This window comes from Ricinus communis, chromosome 8, assembly GCF_019578655.1.
Source record: "Ricinus communis isolate WT05 ecotype wild-type chromosome 8, ASM1957865v1, whole genome shotgun sequence".
Classification (NCBI taxonomy): domain Eukaryota; kingdom Viridiplantae; phylum Streptophyta; class Magnoliopsida; order Malpighiales; family Euphorbiaceae; genus Ricinus; species Ricinus communis.
This window is the reverse complement of record NC_063263.1, coordinates 18,832,282-18,855,227: the sequence shown is the minus strand read 5'-3', so window position 1 is coordinate 18,855,227 and position 22,946 is coordinate 18,832,282. Positions and strand designations below refer to the sequence as shown.

The window sequence follows — 22,946 nt, the reverse complement described above, 5'->3', positions numbered from 1 at the left end:
CAATAACTCTCGTAAAAAATGTTTGACGATAGGTTCAATTACCCTGAATGAGTTCAAGCAGACAAATTACAGATGGTTTTTTAACTTTTCCAGCTTAGCCAAAATTATAATTCTAGTATTTATATAGCAAAACTCATTTTTAAATGCTTAAACTTTTTAATTTTATTCTCTTAAATTCTTAAATTGTTATTTTATTTTATTTAAAGCCCTTATACTTTTATTTTTATTTAGATTAAAAACTTTTTACATATATTTTACAAGACTTATTTATTTTATGAAGTTTTTGTACTTTTATTTTTAATGAAACTTTCATTAAGAAATAATATAAAAACTAAAGAGCTCAAAAACTAAAATCAAAACTCAAAAATTTAAAAAGCTTAAAAATACCGTCTGTCTATATTTATATTATGATGTTTGATGGAAATCTAAAACCCACATGACATGTTCTCAGATAAAAGCAGTAAAATAGTACGATCTGGAAGGCTGATGTTACATGCCTCCACCAAGTTGTATTTCTATTTTAACAAAAGTTTCTGAGGCTACCTGCTTGTATCATATCACAACACTGAATTTATAATACTCATCTCTGCATAAATCACATTTCAATTATACTTCCAACTCCCATTTCTCTAGATTCCTTGACCTGTTCATATTAATCTAACACCCAAGTTCTTGAAGCATTTGGGTTTTCAATGTCTTTCTGAATAAATTCCTTACCTGTTCATACCTTCTTTTTTTATTTTCTTGTTTTCTTTTTGCCTCCACCGACCTGAAATTCTAGCAAGCCAATGAATAGTCAGGTAATGCGTATAGACTATACACCCTTCCACTAAAAGTGGATATTATCCGCACTGCGGATTGCCATTTGCCAATAACATTATGAAAAACAAGTAGAAGAAAACAAAAGTGATGACGTGAGTTCAGAAAATTACGGAGAAAGTAACAAACATAAGCAAGAAAGAAAGCATGTCATTAACTGGTGTGTTGTGTTCCTTCCAGAATCCCTTTTTAGGATTGTAACATGAGCAGTCCCCCAAGATAATTACATTCACTAAATGTTTAATGAAAGGAGGAGTTGACAGTGATGGTTCATTCAACTCTTGTCCTAATGCACAATCCGTGTCCAACCGCCCGACAGCGATCAAAGGCCTGATCTATTTCTGCCCTAGTCAATAAACAGGAATGCAAATCTTGTTGCCAGTAAATCTGAATGAAAGCACTCGTTATGTAGAGGACAAACCAAATTATGAATCTGGAAGTGCCAGGTGATGCAACTTTTACTCACCCTTGTCATCATTATCAATCATCTATTCATCATCATGAATTCAGTGCTGCACAGGAAACTTGTAATCTGTCAGTTCACTCTAATTCACGTTTTCCTGTAGCTCATCCATGCAAACATCAATTGATACAAGGAGGATATGGCATGTTTCTCAATATCTGAATCTGACATGAAAACCTTCAAGACCAACCCCACTACTTAACCCTATGGAGTTTATTTCCTCTCCCACTATGAGAAAGCTGTGAAACATAATCTCAAACCTGACATAGCATTGCTACGAACCTGACTGTAGTCATCTAGTAATAATACCAGGTCCAGTATGCACCGCCAAATCCAATTCATATTAACATATTTAACACCATCTGTCCCTTTGTCATGCTTCACATGAGAAGATGACTCTCCTCTCATTGTTAAAACTAACAAAAGGACAGCAGACTTTTCGAGGCATCCCCAGTTTCATTGAACAAGAAGGGGTTCCTGAATGCACTTCCAATTCATCATAATAAGGCTCTTGACCATAAAACAAAATTCAGAGATTTAAGTGACCAACATATGGAAATAGCTGTTGTTGGAATAGAAAATACCATAAACCTGTAGAAACTGGTGATAACTCTAATGTGTAGGTGTCGTATTGGTAAAAACTGTCGAGCTAATAAAAGATAGAACATAAAGGCAGTGGCAGACAATGTGGTGACTAGTCTTTGCAGGTATTCCTGCTAGTGGCATTTCGCCAGTGTAGCTTGGACACTTCCTCATAGAACCCAATCCATAATGAGCACTGTCACACTGACATTAAACCAACATGTCACACTGACACTGTACCAACACTTGGGAATATGTCCAATCATTGGCATATAATTAACTGCCACCCCATTTTTCCCCTTCTTTCACCAATGATTAGCCAAAGTTTCTGTGTGTTGTGTGATTCATGTGTCCCATATTCATGACCTAGCACAAAAGTCCAACTAGATTGTGTAAAGGCATGCATACAAATAAAACATGTCAATGCACAACCAGATAAACACAATTCGACGAACAAGGACCGCATCCCCCCCAAGATATGAACAACTTTAAAGCAGAGTTTACATTAACATTTCCAGCCACTAGCCCTAGACCCTTAGAAAAAGAAAACAGGAAGTCCTAAAGCCTGCTCAACTTTTACAGCATATGGATAAACACACCAAATTTTCAAATACAAAGACTGAACAGCAGCAAAACGTAACTCAAAGTCCTGCTCAATTTCAATAAAATGGGAGCCAATGAGGGAGGACCAACGTATGTAGATGTAATAGATTTTTCTAAATGAAAATTGAGAAGGTATAGTCTTGTAATGTTCATTCCAGTAAACATACCCATATAGATCTAGGGAGGCAGTCAGAATATCGCCACCAAGCAACTTAATGCTTCCATCCCTTTTCATAACCATCTTCAAAGTGTGGCTCAAGAAATCCAATGAACTGAAATAGTACAAAAATGGATGCGAGGTTTAATGCTCAGGAATACAGTAGCTATCTCTTGAATTTTTTCTCAAATATCTATTTGATTTTTGAGAAGACTTGCTATTCTCTTAAATACAAATCCTGGAAAACAAGGAAAAGCTTTTGCTTTTGGTTTTCATGTTAATGTCAGAACACTGTGCTTAAAAGGCCATTCTCTGAGAGAAGAAGACACGACTGCTAATACTTCGCGACTGCTAATGGTATGTGTGGAACTATGGCTCTGCCAATATGATGGGACACATTGTCAACATGTTTACAAATGACATGCCAAACATGGTTCAAACGCTCAAGCACTTGTTTGGAAAATGGGTGGATGATGGGGTGGCTGATTGGGAATTTTAATAGGTTTACAAAATCTGACTTCTAAAGAAATCTGTTGCAGGAATTCTGGTTTCTTAAAAAGTTAGGACTAAGTTATCCTAAGTCATTAATTTTACAAATCACTAAATTTTTTGCTCACATGCATTGCACATGAATATTAACTATTTGACTTGTTATCACTAAATATATATATATATAGTACTAAAATAATGACAAATCTTTAAATTATAATGAATTAATCTACAAGTTAACCTATTTATGATTTATAGATTTTATTTTGGTTATTTTTATAGCTAGCGATAAAAAAATTTAATATATAGTTAAAGAAAAATCAGAATTCAAATATAACATAAAAGTTGGAGAAATTAAGGAATGCATTTATAGAAGAACAGATTTATTGAGCTCCAATAGCAAATTGATATGAATGACAAACAATAATAAAAAAAAAATTGCAAATTATAAATTGCATAAAATTGAAAAACAAATTAAATTATATTTAATATAAACTAAACTAAGTACAAAGAATACAAAGAAACTTATGTTTTTTTTAAATATAACTATGTTTAATCAATTATCCTAATTTTAAATATAAAATATATATATATATATATATATATATATATATATATATAATATATTATTTTTTAAATAAAATTATACTTATTGAAAATGCTAATAAAGTTGGACCTCTAGAATTTAACTTAATTATACTTATGACTAAAATTCTAATAGAATTTGACTTCTAGAATTAGACTTGTGCTAAATAAATTATTAATTATTAATATTATTTATTAATAAATGACCAAATTAACCTAACTAACTAAAGAATTAGTAAGGCCCTATCAATAAATTTATCTGCCTCTCCTCCCTTTGCACTTTTTTACAGGCTATGATTATTGAGTCTTGTTTCAAATCCTTGTTGGGTTAGGATAAAGTATATGTCTAGGAAATCCTTTATGATTTAGGAGTCTAAAAATACTTAGATTTAGGATTAGTTACGCCTATAAATATCTAGGCTTGTAACAATTATTATTCAATTTACAAATTCAATAAACAATGTTTAGATTACTTTAGTTTGAAAAAATGAATTTACAGTTAGTAAAATAATGAACATCTCTGTGAAAAACAGCTGTAGATTCCCTATTTTGCTATAACATAAGCATGCCTACCAATAGCATAAATATACCTGAGTTCCATCCTCAGACCACCGTGCTCCATAACCATCAGCTACCCTTATCTCAAAGACAGCCCCATGTTGTGGAACAATATGCACATTTGACCAGCGACAAGAAGCTATTAAGCGATTGATGACATTCAGGGCAAGCATATTTTTATTGGAATCTGGAAAGGCGACAATGATAAAGGTTATTCATTAAAGATTAATCATTTAGTTGAAAGCCAGTATGAAAAATAGGTAAAGATTGTTTTGCATTATGAAAAACTTGGTTTCAAACTCCTGGAGGAATCTCCCCCAGACTAACATGTAAACATACGATTTATTGATACCTAAACAATTTATGAGAAAATTCTTTGCAATGAGAAATGAGACATCATTCATACAGGTTATATTACATTAAGGCAAAAGGAACAAAAGAGAACAGATTTGATTCTTTGTGAAAGCAGAACTCTTAGCAGGAACTGAAGTAGATACTATAGCATTTTTGGGAGCACTTAGAGTTTCTTTTATTCATTTATGGTGCACAGCTGACCAATATATTTGCTAATAGAGATCTGTAAGAGACTCATTATTGTTCCATTAGCAACAACGATTCAACTTTCGACCTTTCTAACTCAAGGTGTTGCATTAATTAACAATTCAAAGATGTCTTTCCTTCACTGCCTCAAGGGTTCATAAGAATAAGAATTTTGTAATATAAGGATTTACATAAGCATTAGACTTGCAAATTATGTTTCATTTTAAAAAGTAAAATGTATATTTGAGTATATATTTTTCTATTAGTTTTTTGGACTTTGTCTTAAAACAAATATCATCTAACTAATGGATCTATTCAATCAATAAAAGCTCCTTTCATTTAAGTAAAATGTTAGTTCCAACTATCTAAATACAGCCTAAAGTTATTTAGGCTTTGGCTTTAATATAAATAGAGGAACTGCTTCGGCTATGGTAAGAAAAACTATACTATTCCAATACTGTATCAACTGTGGATAAGATTAGAAAAAATAAGCCACTTAAGCTCCTGCATCAGTTAGGAGGGGTAGAGAAAAATTGTTGGAGCTGTTTTAAGCATCATCCTCTAGACTATGGTTTTCTAATGGTTTGAGGTTCAAAGCAACTAGGGGTTGGTGGCAAAAAGGCACTATTTTCAGTAGTGACAGGTCAGCAGTGGTAACATTGTGGTTGGAAAATACTAAACTATGATTTTGTGACTACAATGACGCTAGAGATGATGACAGGTCGGTTTAGAGTGGCAAGCAGGTCAATGATGACTTGCTTAGTTCTTAAGGTGATATCTTGGAGACCTTTAATAGCAATTGAATTGATGAAAGTAAGAGTAAAATGAATGAGTAAACTGTAGAGCCCATCAATAGAATTGAACTTAAGTCCAACCAGCACCAAAATGACTAAAATTAGTCATTTGGTTGGTCAGACCTTAACACTTATAAAATGTAATTCTTTATTCTTTAGCAAAGTGGGATCTCTAACACTCTCCTCCAAGTGCAATTGGGATTTGACTTTGACGCCCAATTATCACTTGAAATTGACATTCTTCCCCTGAAATTTAAAATTGAACTAAAATGCAGCAACAACATTTTAGTCATTGGCTGGTTGGCTGATTGGCATTATTAGAAGGTCCCGTTGTGTCATCAACTCTGATATCATAGCTTGCTAGTGATGATTATAAACACTACTTTGGAACAAGTATCATTTTCGATCCTATTTTAAGTGGAAAAGATAAGAAAGAGAAAAATGGAGAGAAAACAAAACACGAGAAAAACAAAGGAAGAAAAATAGGGTTTGGAAAGTATAGTTTTGGTCATCAAGGAAAGTACAAAAATCACCTAAAATAGTTAACAAATAAGAAAAGCATCTAGAAAACACCACACATACAACAAACAAATATAGGAGTATAATAAAATAAAGATTGTTCTCTAAAGGAGCAAATTTAGAAATTGCATTAGACACTCACTGCTTCCATCTAGAATACCCCAATATTTAATGCTACACCTTTCAGAATGCTTTGCCAAGGCCCTCGCTCCATGCGTCAAGGCACTACCTTTGACCTCAAGCCAAGAAGCAGAAAACACATATTTATACAACAAAATTTAGAACATTAAAGCTTGAAGTTTTAAAAATGCCCAAACACGTCTTTTAATTTGAAGGATTATATCCTTTTCTTGAAAATTTGACAAAAGTAAGAAATACATATACATTCACAATAGAAGAAAAATATCCAATTTCTTAGTGCTACCATTTGGTTGTTAGGCGAACATGTCATACTAGCATTATCTATAAAAGAAATAATAATCTCATGCATCTCTCTGGATAAAATGGAAGAAACAATTAGCATCTTAATGTGTTTAAAGCAAACAAATCTTTTTCTACCATTCCTAAAGTAGTCATCTCTAACACTTCCACAGACAGGCATTATAATAAAAAATTTTAAGCATTCTTTCTTTCAACATTGTATTTACCACTTCCAGATGCCCAATTTTACAAAAGGGAAATAATTTCTAATGGCAGGATCCCAACAAAGTAAATGATTCAGTGAAAAATAGCTCGTTGCAAAAAGTAGTCTTACATTTGGCCTATATGGCAAGGTAAAGGATGAAAGAAGAGTTGATCTTGATGGAGGCAGGGCATCAGAAATTGTTCCAACAGTATGTGCAATTCCCAGAAGACTTTGGATGCCAGTGTAACCAAGTCCCTAGACCAAAAACATAAAGCAGCTAAAATTGTTTAACAAATATGCCTTTTGGAGAAAATTCATGTAGTTGGGAAGTCACACATGATTCCTGAATTTGTGATAAGAAAGCTGTAATTTGGAGGTCTTGGGGAGAAAGGCTAATTGTGACAATCAAAATGATGATTAGCACCTTCAAAAGCGCAAGGAGAAATGAAACACACAATTTTAAAACATAAATAGTGGAATATGCTAATGATCCATCCAATGCCTCCCCATTATAAAAGCCAATAGAAAAACTTTAAATGGTCAAATTCAGCAGGTACACTTGTGTACACATTTATGTATAAAAAAATATATAAGAGGATCAAACTGATGGAATATACATGGGTTCCTTAGAGTTTCTATTTACCTACAAGAAGTTTCTGGTTACAATAGTGTATCTCTTAATACTAACAAAATCTTTGGAGCTTTCTTATTCTAAACATTATGCATTTTAGAAAATAAGATGATTCTTAGTAGCAATCCTCACTTAAATTCCTTAGAAACCCAGGCTTCATTTAGTTGTTTTGGTAACTATATTTTGCCTATAATATTAAAGTGGAAAACAAATTTTTGGTGATTTTACATATATTGATGGTGATGAATTTGGGCATTGTTTATAAGTATTTGCTTAATAACATTTTATTAGAGTCAAAGCGACCATTTATTATAATATGGATTCAAGCACTAAATGCAAATGCTATTCTTTGCAGTCCATAAGACATATGTTGGAAATTTAAACCCTGTCTGTTTTTTTGGAAAACAAGAGCAGTTCTCCCCACATGAAAATTACACTCTAGACTCGACAATAATTAAATTCTTGATTACTTACTTTGAACATCCACAGTTATGTTCATGTTTCATCAATACAATGAGAATATCCTAAGTTATAAGGTTTTTGTAAAGCCATTCGATCTCCTTTCCATTGAACAATAAGCTTCACAAATTTAAAATATGAAAAGGACCTAAAAGAACTAGGGCAAAGAAGCTTGATTCCACAAAATTTAGATATATCAGCATAAACGTAATATTTCTCTAACAGAACATAAAGCCACCTATGCTCTGTATCATTACAAGATATTACGAGTACAGTCATGAAACTTCTATGGATATATTTTATGGTATCTGGAGCTGCAGCACAATCCAAGGATTCAGATTCTGAAGCACATTTGATTTAAACTACATGACTAACCCCCAATCATACTAGCATCAACACAATTTAATAGCACATCAACATCACATCCAAGCAATCAGAGGATCCTAAAAGATCAACTTAATTTCCTAATGTGTTTCAACATATGAATAATAGTAGTTCAGTGAGCAACTCACAGACAGCATTCTAGCCAAAGACAGGTATGGCTGGTAAGGGGATTTTGACACGCATATAGCAAGGACACCATTGGACATTTCCTTCTCCTCCGTGTAAAACTTCCTGTAGACTTCTACACCTGGAATTGCCATAGCTCATAGTGTTAACAATAAAATATTTGGTCAAAAACGATCATAGAAGTTCAAGAATGTAATCACAATCAATAATATTTTCAAGAAATCCTTATCTAAATGCAAGATATTGAGCGGAAAGCTTAAAGAAAAACTTAAAGTTAAAATTTAAAATTATTTTAGAGAACATCCATAACTGGAATTTTTTAGAAGTTCCAGGCCAACCAACAAATCACATAAGAATATCAGTGACTAAGGAGTATTATTCTTTTCCCAATTATTCCATTCATATAACATAACAAAACAATCAACACTAACTTGTAGTGAGCTCAAGAAAAATAAAATCATTTCCTTGCTTTCTACTTCTATCTGGTTTTATTACTTACATTTTATGATATCTTTCAAACAGCTAAGATCCTACATCCTCCAATCATTCTTTTCTCTTCCTTTATATATGATAATCACATAATTCGGAGTTTCTGGTATGTCTAGCAAGACAATGGTGAAAAAGCAATTAGGATTCATCAAAATTGAAGTTCAAGATTGATTAACTGAGGTTCAAAGATAAAATATGTGAATTTTCAAAAACTTATTGAGAGAATAGGGAGTGTAAAGACAAAAGAGGATGATGACAAATCCAAAGGTTTGTTTCCAATGCATGCACAGAGAGATTTGTTTCCAGTGCATGCATAGAGAGAAAAATAAAGTTAGCAAAAAAGAAAAAAAAAAGAAAAAGAACAGAAGACAAAAAAAAAAGGAGTAAGAGCTAAGAGAAATATCATGGAAGAACTGCTTGGAAGGAGGTCCACCAATGGCATTACACTGACAAATGATTCTACAAATTTAACCTCATTTCATGTTTCAAGTGGATGGCATTCTTTAACCCCAAAAAGCTCTTAAACTACGGTAAGTACCAACACTTTATAATAAACACTAATAGAAACCCTAGCCCTCATCCAGAACTTCTTGATATGAAAGTCTTCAGAGTTCTATTTATCGCCCAACAGCATCGGTATGTTTAACACATAAACACTAAGAACCTTTGTCATCCGTCTTATTTATGTCTTACATTTTGTTGGCCAAAATATGACATCAACATATTAGTTGGTAAACTTTGTTGGCCAAATATGACATCAACATATTAGTTGGTAAAAGCATAATAATATCACCTTCTTCAATAGTTTTAACCCCAGGAAGGACTTTTGAAAGGCTCTCTGCTTCCAACATCTTCAAAAATGAAGGATACCGACGAACATCCTGTGAATTGGTGAAATTACATATGTCCAAATGAAGATGGAAAAGAAAATAATTATCTTAAACATGATGTCACCTTCACTTCAAGCACTACGCTTTTGTTTATAAGAAGCAAAGCTCCTGGCTCAATTCTAACAATAAAAGAAACCGGTAGATTAAAAAAATGAACAAAAGAGAAGAACAACGGATCATCAAAGGCAAAATGCATTCTGTAGTTCCTTGAACTTTTCAGTTTTATTTTATTAAGCTCTCTATTATTTTGCTTCATTGAGCCGTTGTAATTTTAACTTTGCTTTCTTAAGGACCCAATAGTCTTTAATGAAAGCAAAAATAAAAATACAAGGGTCAATAGAACAAAAGAAGTCTTATTATATATGTATAAGAAGCCCTTAAACCAAGCAAAAATAAAAGTACAAGAGTTCAACAGAACGAAATAAAAATTCAAGGGCTCAATAGAATTAAAATGAAAAGTTTAAGGGCTTAATAATGAGTTTTGCCATCATTAAAACACAACTGAACAAATAATATTTGAGCATATACACAAGTGAGAAAAATTTAACATTCATTTTAACTGGCCCAAATTTATCTCTGTCTTGTCATAGTTAAGTACTACGAATATTTAAAATACTCTACAATTTTCTCCTCAATCCTATAAGGATTATAACGTCTCAATGGCCTACCTATCCCTCATGATAGAGTCACAATGTAACTGCTTTTGAAATGCAAGATAGGCAAGCCTTCTAGCATTAGTTCTTAGTGTAGTGAAGGTTCATGCTGTAACTACGCATCAATAAAGTGATTGTTGCCAATGTTAAGACAACAAAATTCCATGTCAACAATTCAAACTCCTTTTTTAGTTAGCTTCCATGATATTTTAATGCTAATTTAAATTAGACAAAGTTTCTTCTAATCCTTTTAGTTTTCTACGAATTGGTGACAATCCAAACTATATCTTACTCCAATACTATATTAGGAGTGGAGTGAGTTCCTATATGCATCCTATCAAAAAATTCATGAAGTGATATATAATTGCAAAACCATGTGCTTTAAATTTGGCGAAATACAGTAACCAAACTAACTAATTTTAGACAAAACTCATTATTGTCCTTCAATTTCTCAGTTGTATCCTATTAAGCCCCTAAATCTTATCTTTTTTATATTGAGCCCTTGTACTTTTATTTTTATTGGAGTAAGGAATTCTTACACATATCTCATGAAATTTTTATTTGTTCTATTGAACCATTGTACTTTTATATTTGCTTTCATTAAGGACTATTGAGTCCTCAATTAAACCAAAAGTAAAAATACAAGGGCTCAATGAAATAAAACAAAAATTAAAAGTTCAATAAAAGAAGTCTAAAAAGTTTAAGGGCTTAAAAATGCATTTTTCTAATTTTATACAAAAATGCTCCACAAAATTTTGATAATTGCATATGATAGCTAGCGTATATGTAACTCCCTAATGTCAATGAAACAAATATCATTATCCTTATTGCAATACGAAATACCATAGATCACACTGAAAATATATAAATCACACGGGAAACTAGAAGCTTAAAATGCATCCCACATAGATATGAAACTTATTTAAGCATTACCTACTGTAATTATCGTCGGCACACCTTCCTTCAATTGTTTTAAGACCATCTGATCGCAACCCAAATTACTAAGCATAAATCTTTAGTTGGATAAATAATACACAATAAGAGGCTGAAATTTAAATTTCTAGTTGCTTGACAATTGATAGAACTTAAAGAGACCTATATGAAAAAAGAAAAAGCGTTACCTTTTAAGAGTGAGAAGAAAGGCTCCTGAACATGAAGCTCATGAAATGTAGCCATCAACACCTGATAAAACGAATCATCAATAACCCTATCTCGAGAAACATACAGGAAATAGATGACGATGCAAATTGTGCCCCTTTACTCCTTACATTCATAAGTTCAGATCCTTTTTCTAGAATTAACTTATTCCATTGCTCTTCTTTCTGCTTTAAAGAATTATCTTCATTGATGAATTCTATTGTATCATAAGTCTTACAGAACGACCTGGAAATTATGCATTGGTACAAAGCCGAACCTAGACGTCTGAATAAGGGATATTCAGGAACTCCTTCAAAAGAACCTGCAGGATTGAAGAACAAAGCAAAGTGCACAAGTACAATTAAATCCCCACAAATTTATGTCACCTTCGCATAATTGCATTTCTTCAAAATGCTATGTTTCTTTAAAGAAGTGAATTCTAGCAACTATAGTTGACTAAATAAAGTTCAACTGAATCGAATTCTTGCATTCCTAACAAAAAGAATACTTAGATTTTGATTGTAACACTTAAAACTAATTTAAAAAATTGAATAAATAAATAAATAAATAAAAAGCAAACTGAGCAAAGCAAGAATCTGGGTAGAAATGATTAATTACCAGAGGTACTGTTAGGAGGGAGGGAAACGGTATCGTTTGGATCGGCTCTAAGAAGATTAGAGCAGAATTCTTTCGAGAGGGATAAATCGAATCCTAGGGTTTGATTAATGTGAGAGTTGAGAGTGTACTTCACTATTTCTTCTATCCGGTTTCTCAGTTGCTCCATTTTTTTTCTTTTGTTTTTAACTGATTTTCAAAATTCTCTAATATTTATATTTAGGGTTAATTACATGAGAATCCTTCGCCTTTAAGTTACATTTCAATCTAAGGCCTAATAAAAAGTGAAAAACCCCTCCATTCCCTCCTAAGATTACAAGTCGTCTTCTTAAATTTTTGTTTTTCAACCAGTTCTTACTGGTTTTATCTTTTTTCTTTCTTTTTTCTAGGATTTTTTTTGGTCATTAGTTCTTAACTAATCAAACTAATAGTTTTTTCAATTAGTTATTTGTTTAAAAATTTATAAATCAAACCTAATTGTTCGACTTTAGGATTAAGATCTTTTCATGTCCAAATATTTATATAGTTTTGATTATTAAATTTAAAAACAATGGTTGAGATTTGTTATCTAATAAATAATTATTCGTTATTTAAATTCTAAATTTAAATTTTAAATAAAATCTCAACTATTTAATTTTAAATTAAAAATCAATATTATAAACATCACCAATCATATTCAAAGTGAATATAAGAGGAGTTCAATCATGGACTTTATGAGTGACTGAATTTGATTAACTGAATTGTTCTTACCCTTAAACTTGATTAGCATATGTTTTAGTTGTACTTACATGTAAGAAAACTAATAAATAATATGTATTAAGCAAAAGATGACATGAAGGCCCTTCTAATTATAATTGTTCAAATTCTGTTTTGACACATAATTTTAGTTATGAAATTTGTATTTATTTTTAACACATGAAATTAAAATTTATATACAATTTTATTATTTTTTATTAATTAATAAATTACATTTTTAATTAGACAATAAATCTAATCATAAAAATAGTATTTAAATTAATATTATATTTAACTAATAAATTAATATTTTACTTAGAGAATAATTCTAATTCTAGAAGATTATATTTTTATTATTTTTATTAATTAATAAAATAATAATTTACAATTCTAAAAAATAGTAATGTTTATTATATTTAATGTATTAGTTTATATAATACTAAAAATAAATTAATAATATTTTAAAATAATTTTAATATTATTACAGTAATATTTTTTTCTAAAATTAATAAAATTTTAAAATAATAAAAAATTTAAGAAAAATATTTAAAAATAATAATTATTATTTACAATTAAAATAATTATATCGGCCGTGCCAAGTAAATAGTTTATCTTTAACCATATAAATAAATAAAAAATATTCAATAATACAAATCAACATTTGAGAACTGAATTGGACTTTTATTACCATTGCTTTAATAACATTTGTTACACTCTATAAGGGGTTTGATCCCCTGCCTTTGAACTTGAACCAAATCAAAGGAATGAAAAAATATATTATGTATTGACTTCCCTATATGTAAAATTGTATTCTCTCTATATTTCACCTTCTGAGTAGATAGATTCAATCTGTATAATCTTCTTGATTTCTGCGATCTTCTTGTATATATTTCTGTACAATCTGTATCTTGTATTCTTGATGTATATCCAAGTAAATTTTGATCCTGACACCAAATCCTGTTGGAAATCTGCTTGCGCATTGAACTTCCAGGAAGGGTATAATTTCTTGGAAAATAAAAGAATAAATTGCCATGCAATTCCTAAACCACACCATGCTTCGAGCTATTAATGGCTATTCTTTCTCCAGAATCCATTTCATTCATTGCAGATGAATGCGGTTTGACAGAATTATCTAAAGAATGGTGTTCTTGCTCATGATGAGTTTGAACTGTCCATATCAGAACTAAAAACACCATGCTTAATGAGAGAAACAGCATTGATCCCCATGTCATCCGGACGTACTTCTTCAATGGTTTGCAGTGGTCTGTAAGGATCTCAGAAAATGCATCCTTCACTGATTGGCATTCTACCAGGCTTTCCATACCTGGATATGCATTTAGCAGGTTCTGAAGGGAAGTTGTGTAGCCTTCTACTGCTTCGAAATCATTAGTTGATATGAATTGTCCGGAACCACATGTTCCATTGTTGGAATCAGAACAAGAAAGAGGCTCCAATATCTTCAAGAACATAAGGAGACAAGGTGAGTTACGATATGGAGTTGTTTGTTAGTAACATGAACACAATATATAATTCTACATTTCCAATATACCTTTGGTATGTCTCCGATTTTAATTGTATTGGCAGGGCAATTATCTGCCTGGTATTGATACTCTGGCGGTCCTGAGAAAGGATTGCACACTTGTACTACTGATATGTTTGTATTCACCTGTAGTATTTCCCCCAGGAGGAAAAATATTGGTTAATAATATATTTTAGACCTGATAAATGACACAGGTTCAAGAAGATATATCCTGATAATTTGCAAGTAAAATTAGAAACGGAATTTTACCTGATTAACAATGTTGTAAATCCCTTCACTAACATCTGTCAGGATTGGCTTTGCTCTAAGCATTTCATCGCAGGGAAGGATTGAACTCAAGCTGTTGTTGTAAGGATTTATTTGGAAGTTTTCAAGAGCTGTACATGTATCACCTGAAAACCTGAAAGTTTGTGAAATATTCTCTTATTAGTACTCAGAAAACTCAGCTTATAGTTCCTAGAATGCATGCATAAAACAACTGAAAAATGGAAAATGGGGAACGTTTGACTTACTTTCCTAAGAAGAAATACACCCCAAAGAACAGCCAGCATAGAGCAGTGAGGATCCAACACAGTACAATAAGTCTGCAAAAGAAGGAATCATGATAAACAAACTAAATATTTGGAAATGTACTTTAAGGTTAGTTGTCTCTTTAGGACATCTGCTTTACTTACAAGTTAAGGGCTCTTCGTAACCTGAGAGTTCCGCAAACTGCAGTAAAATCATTCCGAATTCAATAAGAATGCAATACTGACTAAAGGCAACAGCATATTTAACAACAGCAAGAAGGCAGGAGAAATATTACAGATGCTACAGAGACTCTAGTTCTGTCAGGAGTAAAATACCTGAAAGAGCAGTGATAGCAACCAGGTTCAAGGAAATAGTCACTGTTGTTATTATGTACCTGCAAGGATTCCCACATCATCAAGATTAGACCAACTTGAAAATTTTCACGTTCAAGTGGTCGTAATATATATGAGAAACTTACACAATCTTGAGACCCTTTTCGATCAAACGCCTGTGTTTCCTAGCTTCCCTATGAATTTCATCAGCTTGATTGTCGAGTTGCTGTGCAGTGGAAGTAAGGAAGCTTGAAGCTTCCCCTGCACTTGCATTAGACGCTTCCAAATTATCTCTTATTTCTTTCATTGCTCCTGTTGTGTTATATATTGTTCCTGATGCACCATCCGCTGTATCTATAATGATGTTCACCACAGTTCTTGCTCGCGAACGAAACTTTTGATTCCCTCCAAGAACTAACCCCGATGCAGTTCTGCAGATAGTAATCACTTGTCAAACAAAACACAATAATAATAATAATAATAATAATGTAATAAAAATCCTCTAAGATTCAGCTTAATTTTGCACTGTAAAAGTGATCTGACTTACAATGTCAGGACAGTGAATATAATAGCCAAGAGGATAGGCCAAAGATAACATTGCTTGTGGCAAGGCAACCTTTTTGTCAGCTTTTCTTTCCTGCTTTTACAACAGTATTTACTTGCTATAAGAACGCCTCCATATACAATTCCAGCCAAAAGCCAGAGAATTCCAATTGCATATCCATAAATTCCTGTAAATACGGTTGACTGCAAGAAAATAAGAACAAGTGCTATTTGTTATAAAAATGGTGAAGGAGGGGAGTGGAGCTTAGGAGCTGAATGCTAAAATATGGCATTATTAGCAACAAAGCTTGAATTGTTGCAAAAGTTTGAGACCAAAAGTTTTTCCTTTTTTGTTTTATATATTCTTTTTAGTGTATTGAATTAAAAAAAAAAAAAAAGAAATTCAAACTTATGACAATTTTAGTCAATCTTTTCAACTTTAACGACTTAGCCCATTTTTGAATATAGTTAAAAGTTTTTAGCCAGTCAATCAAAATCGAATATAACATCAATGATATAATAAATTAAGTGAATTAAATCAATAATTAATAATTTATTAGATAAATAAATGATAATTTAATCTTTAAATGTTGAAAAGATTTGGGTCATTTTCTTAAATTTATTTTTCTCACTTTCTTAAATAATATTTTAATCCATTTAAGCTATTGCATAATAAGGTTATATTTGATTTTGACTGAACTGTTGACTAAAACTAAACTAAATTTGTAATGTGGGTCAAAATTGTTTATAAGTTTTACAAATAAAAATCAAAATTATCAAACACCTGCAAATGTTTGAAAAAAAAGATTTTGACCAAGAGGCTTTTCGAAAAGAAAATTATTAAAGAGATAAAAAATTATTAAATTCGAATCATTCTTTTTATATCATGTGATATTTTATATTTATAGCAAGTGTAAAAGAATGACTATTTATATTGTGTAATTTATGATCTTTTGGATCTCTCATAAATAATAAATAGCCTATGACCCGTTGGATGTGCCGTGAATAAAAAGAAAAAAGGATAGAGAATTACACTCCAATAATGCTTGTTGGTGATATCATATCCTCCTCTATATTTCTTGAAATTGTCCAGAGGATCCACCCTGACAGTATCATCCGACTGTGTCACATTGCTTCTGTCGAGCAAATCTGTACCTGATAAACCATCCCACTACTGTAAATCCTTTAAAATATAGTGCTAATGAATTAAATGTATGCTATGATTTACTTTGCTTCCAGCTTCAGTATTCCTTCATGCTTTTTCCCTCTTTTATTTCCCTTTTCCATTCTTTTAATCCAAATGAAAAATTGTTTTTTCAATTTCATCATGAAAATGATTGGTGTAATAATTATTTATAAGAATAGTGTTCTAATTATTAATTATATTTATAATATAAAATATAAAGTAAGTAAATTGTATTTTATAAAAAATAATTATTTAACTAATTATTGTAGCATTTGATTGAGTGAAGTAATAATAAATTATATAAACAATTTTATAATGACTTATTAAAACTAAAAATATTACCACTTTTGCTTGCATGGGCTATTGGCCATCTAATCCCAGGTTCCTAGAATTATAAATTAAGCTCAAACTTCAATATATTAAATTAATCAACTTATTCTACAATTTTTTGAAATTATTAGATATATCTCTTTAAAATTAAATAAGCTTTCAAAAATAATCAAATTTTAATCTGGTGGCAAGACATTTGATCTCAGAAGTTGAACATGTCATTCTAAGCAGAGTGTGAATCTCAATTTTGCCTTTTAATGTGTATATTGGAAATTAAAGACCATTATAATAACTAAAGTAGAAATATGAAAGCATACCTGGTTCAGAACTATTGGTGGAGACTGTTTGTGCTGCAATGAAGTGTGAGCCTAAAATGCTGACCAAGAAAATTAGATGCAGAACCACTTGTGTCTTATGAATGGAGCCCATACTTAACCTGCTAAACAAAGTAGAAGAAAGAAAAATGAGTCTACTAAATTATCATTTAAGTTGACAGAAGAATTAAACATGCACCTTTTCTTGTTTTTGGTAATTTCCCTTGTAAGCTAATGGTGCTTTCTGAACCACAACATGAATTCAGAAACCTAACCCATCAAACAAGTTATAAGAAGAAGAACTAGAACCCATCAAAGAATCTCTTAAACATCAACCTAACGAATAATAGAGAGAGAGAGAGAGAGAGAGTGAGGCTTTTCATTTGCATGTTTGTAGCTATAGGGATATTGTTGAGCTATAAAGAAAGTAAATGGTAGATCAAATGAAACTTCTTTCATAAAGGAAAAGAAAAGGTTTAGCTTAAGTGTGAATTTAGAAAGATTTTGTTTTTCTGTTTCATCAAATGGGTACACTTTCTTTGTAAAAGCAGCTTGTGTATACTATAGCATAACTTCTTTGCAAGTAAAGAACATTTTCTTTTCTAGCATACCAAATCTTAAATAAGGCATAAAAACATCAAACAGGTTGCCCTTTTCTTTTCTTTTTTTTTTGTCTCTAAGAATCTTTAACAGATCAAAGAAGGATATATATGCACATCTTCATGAAATTTGACACAAAGAAAGAGAGAAGAGGATGCTGTTCGTGCATCAATTAATTTAGCCAAGGAAAATGAACCAAGAAAATGGCTGATCAACATATTAACTTACTTGAGACTTCAACAGTTTCAGTCTTGTCCTTTGATCTTAACAGCAATAATCTTTCAAAAACTTTCAGTCTCAAAATGTTCCAAAAATCCTTGAACGAGAAAACAACCAGATGAAAATCTTTGGTGTGCTGCAGTCCAGAAACTCCTGCTTCTTGTTGGTTGATATAAGACCTTGGAAAATCAATATAGATACTTTTGACAGAAAAGAACTATCTCATTCAAACTACAGCAATTATGGCTGCTTATATAGATATATGAGAGAGAAGATAATCTAGAAGCTGAGACTCTTCAAATGATTTTATATATATATATAATAGATTCTGATAGAGTCATGCATGAAGCTAGCCCTCTTGAAAGGTAAAAGAGGAGCAGAAAGTCAAGAACATCAACTGAAACACCTCTAGAAATTAAAAAATTTAAGGCAGGAGTCTTTACATAACTCTAAACAAACAAAATTCATTATGTATATATATATAATAAAAGAAGAAAAACCCATAATATATAACTTTTCTTATAAACAACAATAATATCAACTCCTCATTTCAATGCTTATAGACCAACAAAACCGTGTCAAACACTCTCATATACATGCCTTTTTGGAGAGAGTTTGGTTTTGGTTTTTCAACTTAATCCACTTCTCATATTGCACCAACTCCATAAATCTCTCTCTCTCTCTCTCTCTCTCTCTATGTTTATATTAAAATGACATTCCCTTTTTGTACATAAAACGAAATGTTAAAAGCATTTGTCATAATGAGACCAAAAGTACCTATCTTAAATTATGGCCTTAGTACAAATAAAATACCAAATTTTATATTTTTTAATAATTTTATCCAATTATTTTAAAATCTTAAAATAAATATTCATTTTTTAATTTATTTTAAAATATTTTTCAATTACAGTTTTTAATATTTTAGAGTAAAAAAATTAATATAAAATATCAATAGTTAAAATATATTATTCAATAAAAAGATATTTCTTAAATCTTGAATTAAATTTTGTCCTAAATACTGGACTGTTAAACTTTAAATTAAAAATATAAATTATAAACATGAAAAATTATATTTAATTTGAATATAAGAGGATTTCCATCCTCTTTAATCTTAAATTAAAAATATAGATTATGAGCAGGACGTATCATATTTAATATGAATATGACCCTACCCAAAATCTGTCTCATTGTAAAGTCAAAAAACAACCAAATTATTCTGGTCAAGTTCATGACCTTTGGTCACGACCATAGTCTCATTTTCAAATTAATGCCCTCTTTCTACTTCTTTTTTCTTTTCTTTTTTGGTATAAGTGTGAACTTCACCTTTTATCACCAGAAAGCACTTTCTTTTTCTCTCATTTATTGCAAGAGGAAAAGAAATCAATCATTTCCTAGAAATTAAAAAAAAAAAAAAGAATAACACCCCTTTTAACATTTTCTTAATAATCAACCAATACTAAAAGATATAGGAAAAATAATAAAAATATCCATATTTTCTTATTTTTTATCAAAATATGATGTAAATATACTTTTATCTTCACTATGTAAAAATATTAAAACTACAGTTTTGGTAAAACAACAAAAAATTAAGAAATAACCAAAAAAATCGAAAAATAATATTACTATATTCCAAAAAAATTAAAAGAACAGTATTTCTTTAAAAAAATTATATAGTAAAAATGATATTTTTTTATTAATTTTAGAGTATCTGCGAAAAGTACGTAAATATATACAACAATAAAATCCTTTCTTTTTTTAATAACAAATCACATATGTAAGTTTATTAAGAATAGATGTATAAGTGTGAATTTGAGATAAAATTACATTAGAATTTATATTATCATAAATAACAAAAACGAATTGTTAATGCCCAAGAAACTCAAATGTCCTTTCATTTAAAAAAAAAAAAGAAGAAGAAATCCTCTACCCAAATGAGCATTTATATCTATACAAGAAATAAACAATTTTCCAAGTTCTTGGCAATTAAAAGAAAAGAAAAAACTAGAAAAGTATACAAATATTACTCAGCAGCAAAAACTTGTGAATATTATAAAAGAAATTGATTAATTTTTATTTTTATCCAAAATAATCAATAAATTAATATCACAACATTTACATTCACCATAAAATAATCAAGTCTTAATAATATTGGCATGGTGGTCAAGAAAATGAAATAAAGATTTGATTCTCAAAAGTGAAAATATCAATTAAATTATTCTCTATTTAGGAGTATTAATATCTATTTTGTTCATGAGTATATATAAATTAAAAGTATTATATATAATTGGCCTACTTTTCAATTTTATTTTTACTTTCAACGATTGAAGCCCTATTTTTTTATATTAAAAAAAAAGAAAAAAGGCTTCGTTAGCTTATTTTATAGAATTAGCTAAATGATTGTTTGATATAAAGTTAAAATTAAATACAATCTTATAAAGGCAATGGACCGCCGACCAATTCTGCCCCCCAAGTTAAAAAAAATAAAATAAAGAAAAAATATCAAAAAATATTTATTTTTTAGTCTTTTATTAGATTTACAGTATTTTTGTTTTTTATTTTCTAAAATTATGTTATTGGTAGTTTTTGGGTGAGACAATTGAAAAATAGCCGAAAAATAATTTAAAAATAATTAAGAAATAACTACACTGTAAATTGAAAAAGATAAAAAAAAAATATTTTAAAGAAAAGATTTACACATTAAGATGATATTTTTAATTGATCCTAGAGTAGTTTTTAAAATTTTCCTAAAATAAAATAAAAACATTTTGTTTAAAGTTATACAACATACATAGGATGCCTCTAAGTTTATGTATTATTTGTTTTGACATTACCACATACTCTATATATTGATGTTACATAATTTTCACCTCTATTAAGGTGTGTTTAGAATTAATGTTGAGTGTTAAAAAAATAAATTTAGAGATTTTTAATTAAATGTATTAAATTTTGAAATATAATAAAATTATTTTTTTAAACCTATTTAAAAAATATTAATTTACTTCTTTTTTAAAATAATTCTTAAAATTTAAAACTAAGATAAAATAAAAATTAAGATTGAATTTATTTTTCAATTCTCAGTACAAAATAATCTCTAAATAAATATGAAATACTTAAATTATAATTAAAATTAATCATTTATCCGCACTTCATACGACTGTTGTTATTATTTTAATTATAAGATTAAATTTATAGATTATTAAAAAATTAATATTTAATATTTATATATAATATTTCAACACAACAGAAAATTAAATCTTTTTAAATATCCTTTTTAATGGTTTTAATATTTTAAAATTTTATTAATATGCAATAACATAAAATTTAACTTTAAAAATATTAATAATTAATTATAATATTATATAAATTAATACTATCAACATTTATTCTTTTTAAAATAAAAAATTATCATATAAAAAATTAATTTATTAGTGAATATAACTCAAATTAAAATTATTATCTAATTAAAAAATTAATATATTAATTAATATAATACTAAAATATAATTCATATACTATTTATTTTTTATGATAGAGTTAGAAGCATTATCTAATCAGGTAACTAATTTATTAGTTAATATATTATTAAAATATAATAATATATATATATTATGATTAAAATTATAATTTAATTAAAAATATAATTGATTAATTAATAAATTAATAGAAAAATTATATATAAATTTGAATTTATGTATTAAAATAAATATATATATATAAATTAAAATAAATATATATATTAAAAAAATAATATCTCTGTAATTAATATATATATATATCGCACTTTTTTAAAAGAGAATTATAAGTATTTTCAGACCTTTAAACTCCTAATTAAGGGTTAATGTTGGATTACTTGGCTCCTAAACAATGAGGACAGATTCTTCCCCTTAAATAAAAAAGAAAAAAGAATTCCAAACATAATTATATTAAAACAATCACTATCTCTCTTTTGTCATTTTCAATTAAAGACGAACAATAGTGACACAAATACTTATAGTCCTAGTTTGATAATATATGCTTGGTTTCTTGTACATAATAAATAAATAATTTTATAGATTTCTAAATAAAAAAATTTACTTGTAATGAATTTACGTTGATGATTTCTAAACAGGGAAAATTATTAATCCTATTATTTTTTAGTTATAATTTCTGCTAATCCACAAATTTCATATATCTATAGAGATCGATTTTCATTTTGTAATTATGTAATACAGTAAAACTTCTAATATATAAAATTATTTAATTTTATTGAATTCTATATAAATTTAATTTATAAAATAATAATTAGTATTAATAATAAATTTTGTACTTGTTAAAATATTTTACACTGGAAAAATAAACATTAGCTATATCATATACATTTAAATTAAAATTACGTAATTATAAAATTTGAAATAGGACTGATTCTTGTATTAAAATAATAAAAATAATGAAAAAATATGAAATTTTTTTATTTAATCTCAAAATACCATAAAAATAAATTTTAAATTATTATTTTTTAACATATATATTAATATCAATCA

At 29.2% G+C, this 22,946-nt stretch overlaps 2 protein-coding genes across 11 annotated transcripts; both read right to left on the bottom strand.

Moving 5' to 3' along the window:
- Positions 1-420: 420 nt before the first annotated feature.
- LOC8284754 lies at positions 421-12,649 on the bottom strand. Of its 8 annotated transcripts, XR_001536294.3 has the most exons (14): positions 12,122-12,642; positions 11,635-11,825; positions 11,488-11,548; positions 11,300-11,348; positions 9,778-9,832; positions 9,617-9,704; positions 8,337-8,455; positions 6,864-6,989; positions 6,252-6,345; positions 4,289-4,443; positions 2,635-2,739; positions 1,286-1,331; positions 978-1,206; positions 421-777 (listed from the first exon to the last, which is right to left on the bottom strand). XR_001536294.3 is itself a non-coding variant. In XM_015728146.2 (12 exons), the coding sequence occupies exons 1-11, from the start codon at positions 12,285-12,287 to the stop codon at positions 2,680-2,682; spliced, it is 1,164 nt and encodes a 387-aa protein (XP_015583632.1). In that variant the 5' UTR covers positions 12,288-12,642; the 3' UTR covers positions 421-777; positions 2,635-2,679. The 8 variants fall into 8 exon arrangements, 5 of the variants coding, with proteins under 5 accessions (XP_015583632.1, XP_015583633.1, XP_015583630.1 ...); XR_007217080.1 differs by lacking the exon at positions 2,635-2,739 and having other exon boundaries at positions 12,122-12,648; XR_007217079.1 differs by having other exon boundaries at positions 978-1,331; positions 12,122-12,641.
- An 864-nt stretch (positions 12,650-13,513) lies between these two features.
- Positions 13,514-18,663, bottom strand: LOC8284758. 3 transcript variants are annotated; one of them, XM_002533793.4, is made up of 12 exons: positions 18,437-18,663; positions 17,808-17,878; positions 17,612-17,730; positions 16,812-16,933; positions 15,783-15,982; positions 15,382-15,666; positions 15,239-15,297; positions 15,068-15,104; positions 14,906-14,977; positions 14,643-14,793; positions 14,403-14,519; positions 13,514-14,310 (listed from the first exon to the last, which is right to left on the bottom strand). In XM_002533793.4, the coding sequence occupies exons 3-12, from the start codon at positions 17,721-17,723 to the stop codon at positions 13,894-13,896; spliced, it is 1,572 nt and encodes a 523-aa protein (XP_002533839.1). In that variant the 5' UTR covers positions 17,724-17,730; positions 17,808-17,878; positions 18,437-18,663; the 3' UTR covers positions 13,514-13,893. The 3 variants fall into 3 exon arrangements, with proteins under 3 accessions (XP_002533839.1, XP_025015658.1, XP_025015657.1); XM_025159890.2 differs by lacking the exon at positions 17,808-17,878 and having other exon boundaries at positions 17,612-17,733; XM_025159889.2 differs by lacking the exon at positions 17,808-17,878.
- Positions 18,664-22,946: the final 4,283 nt, after the last annotated feature.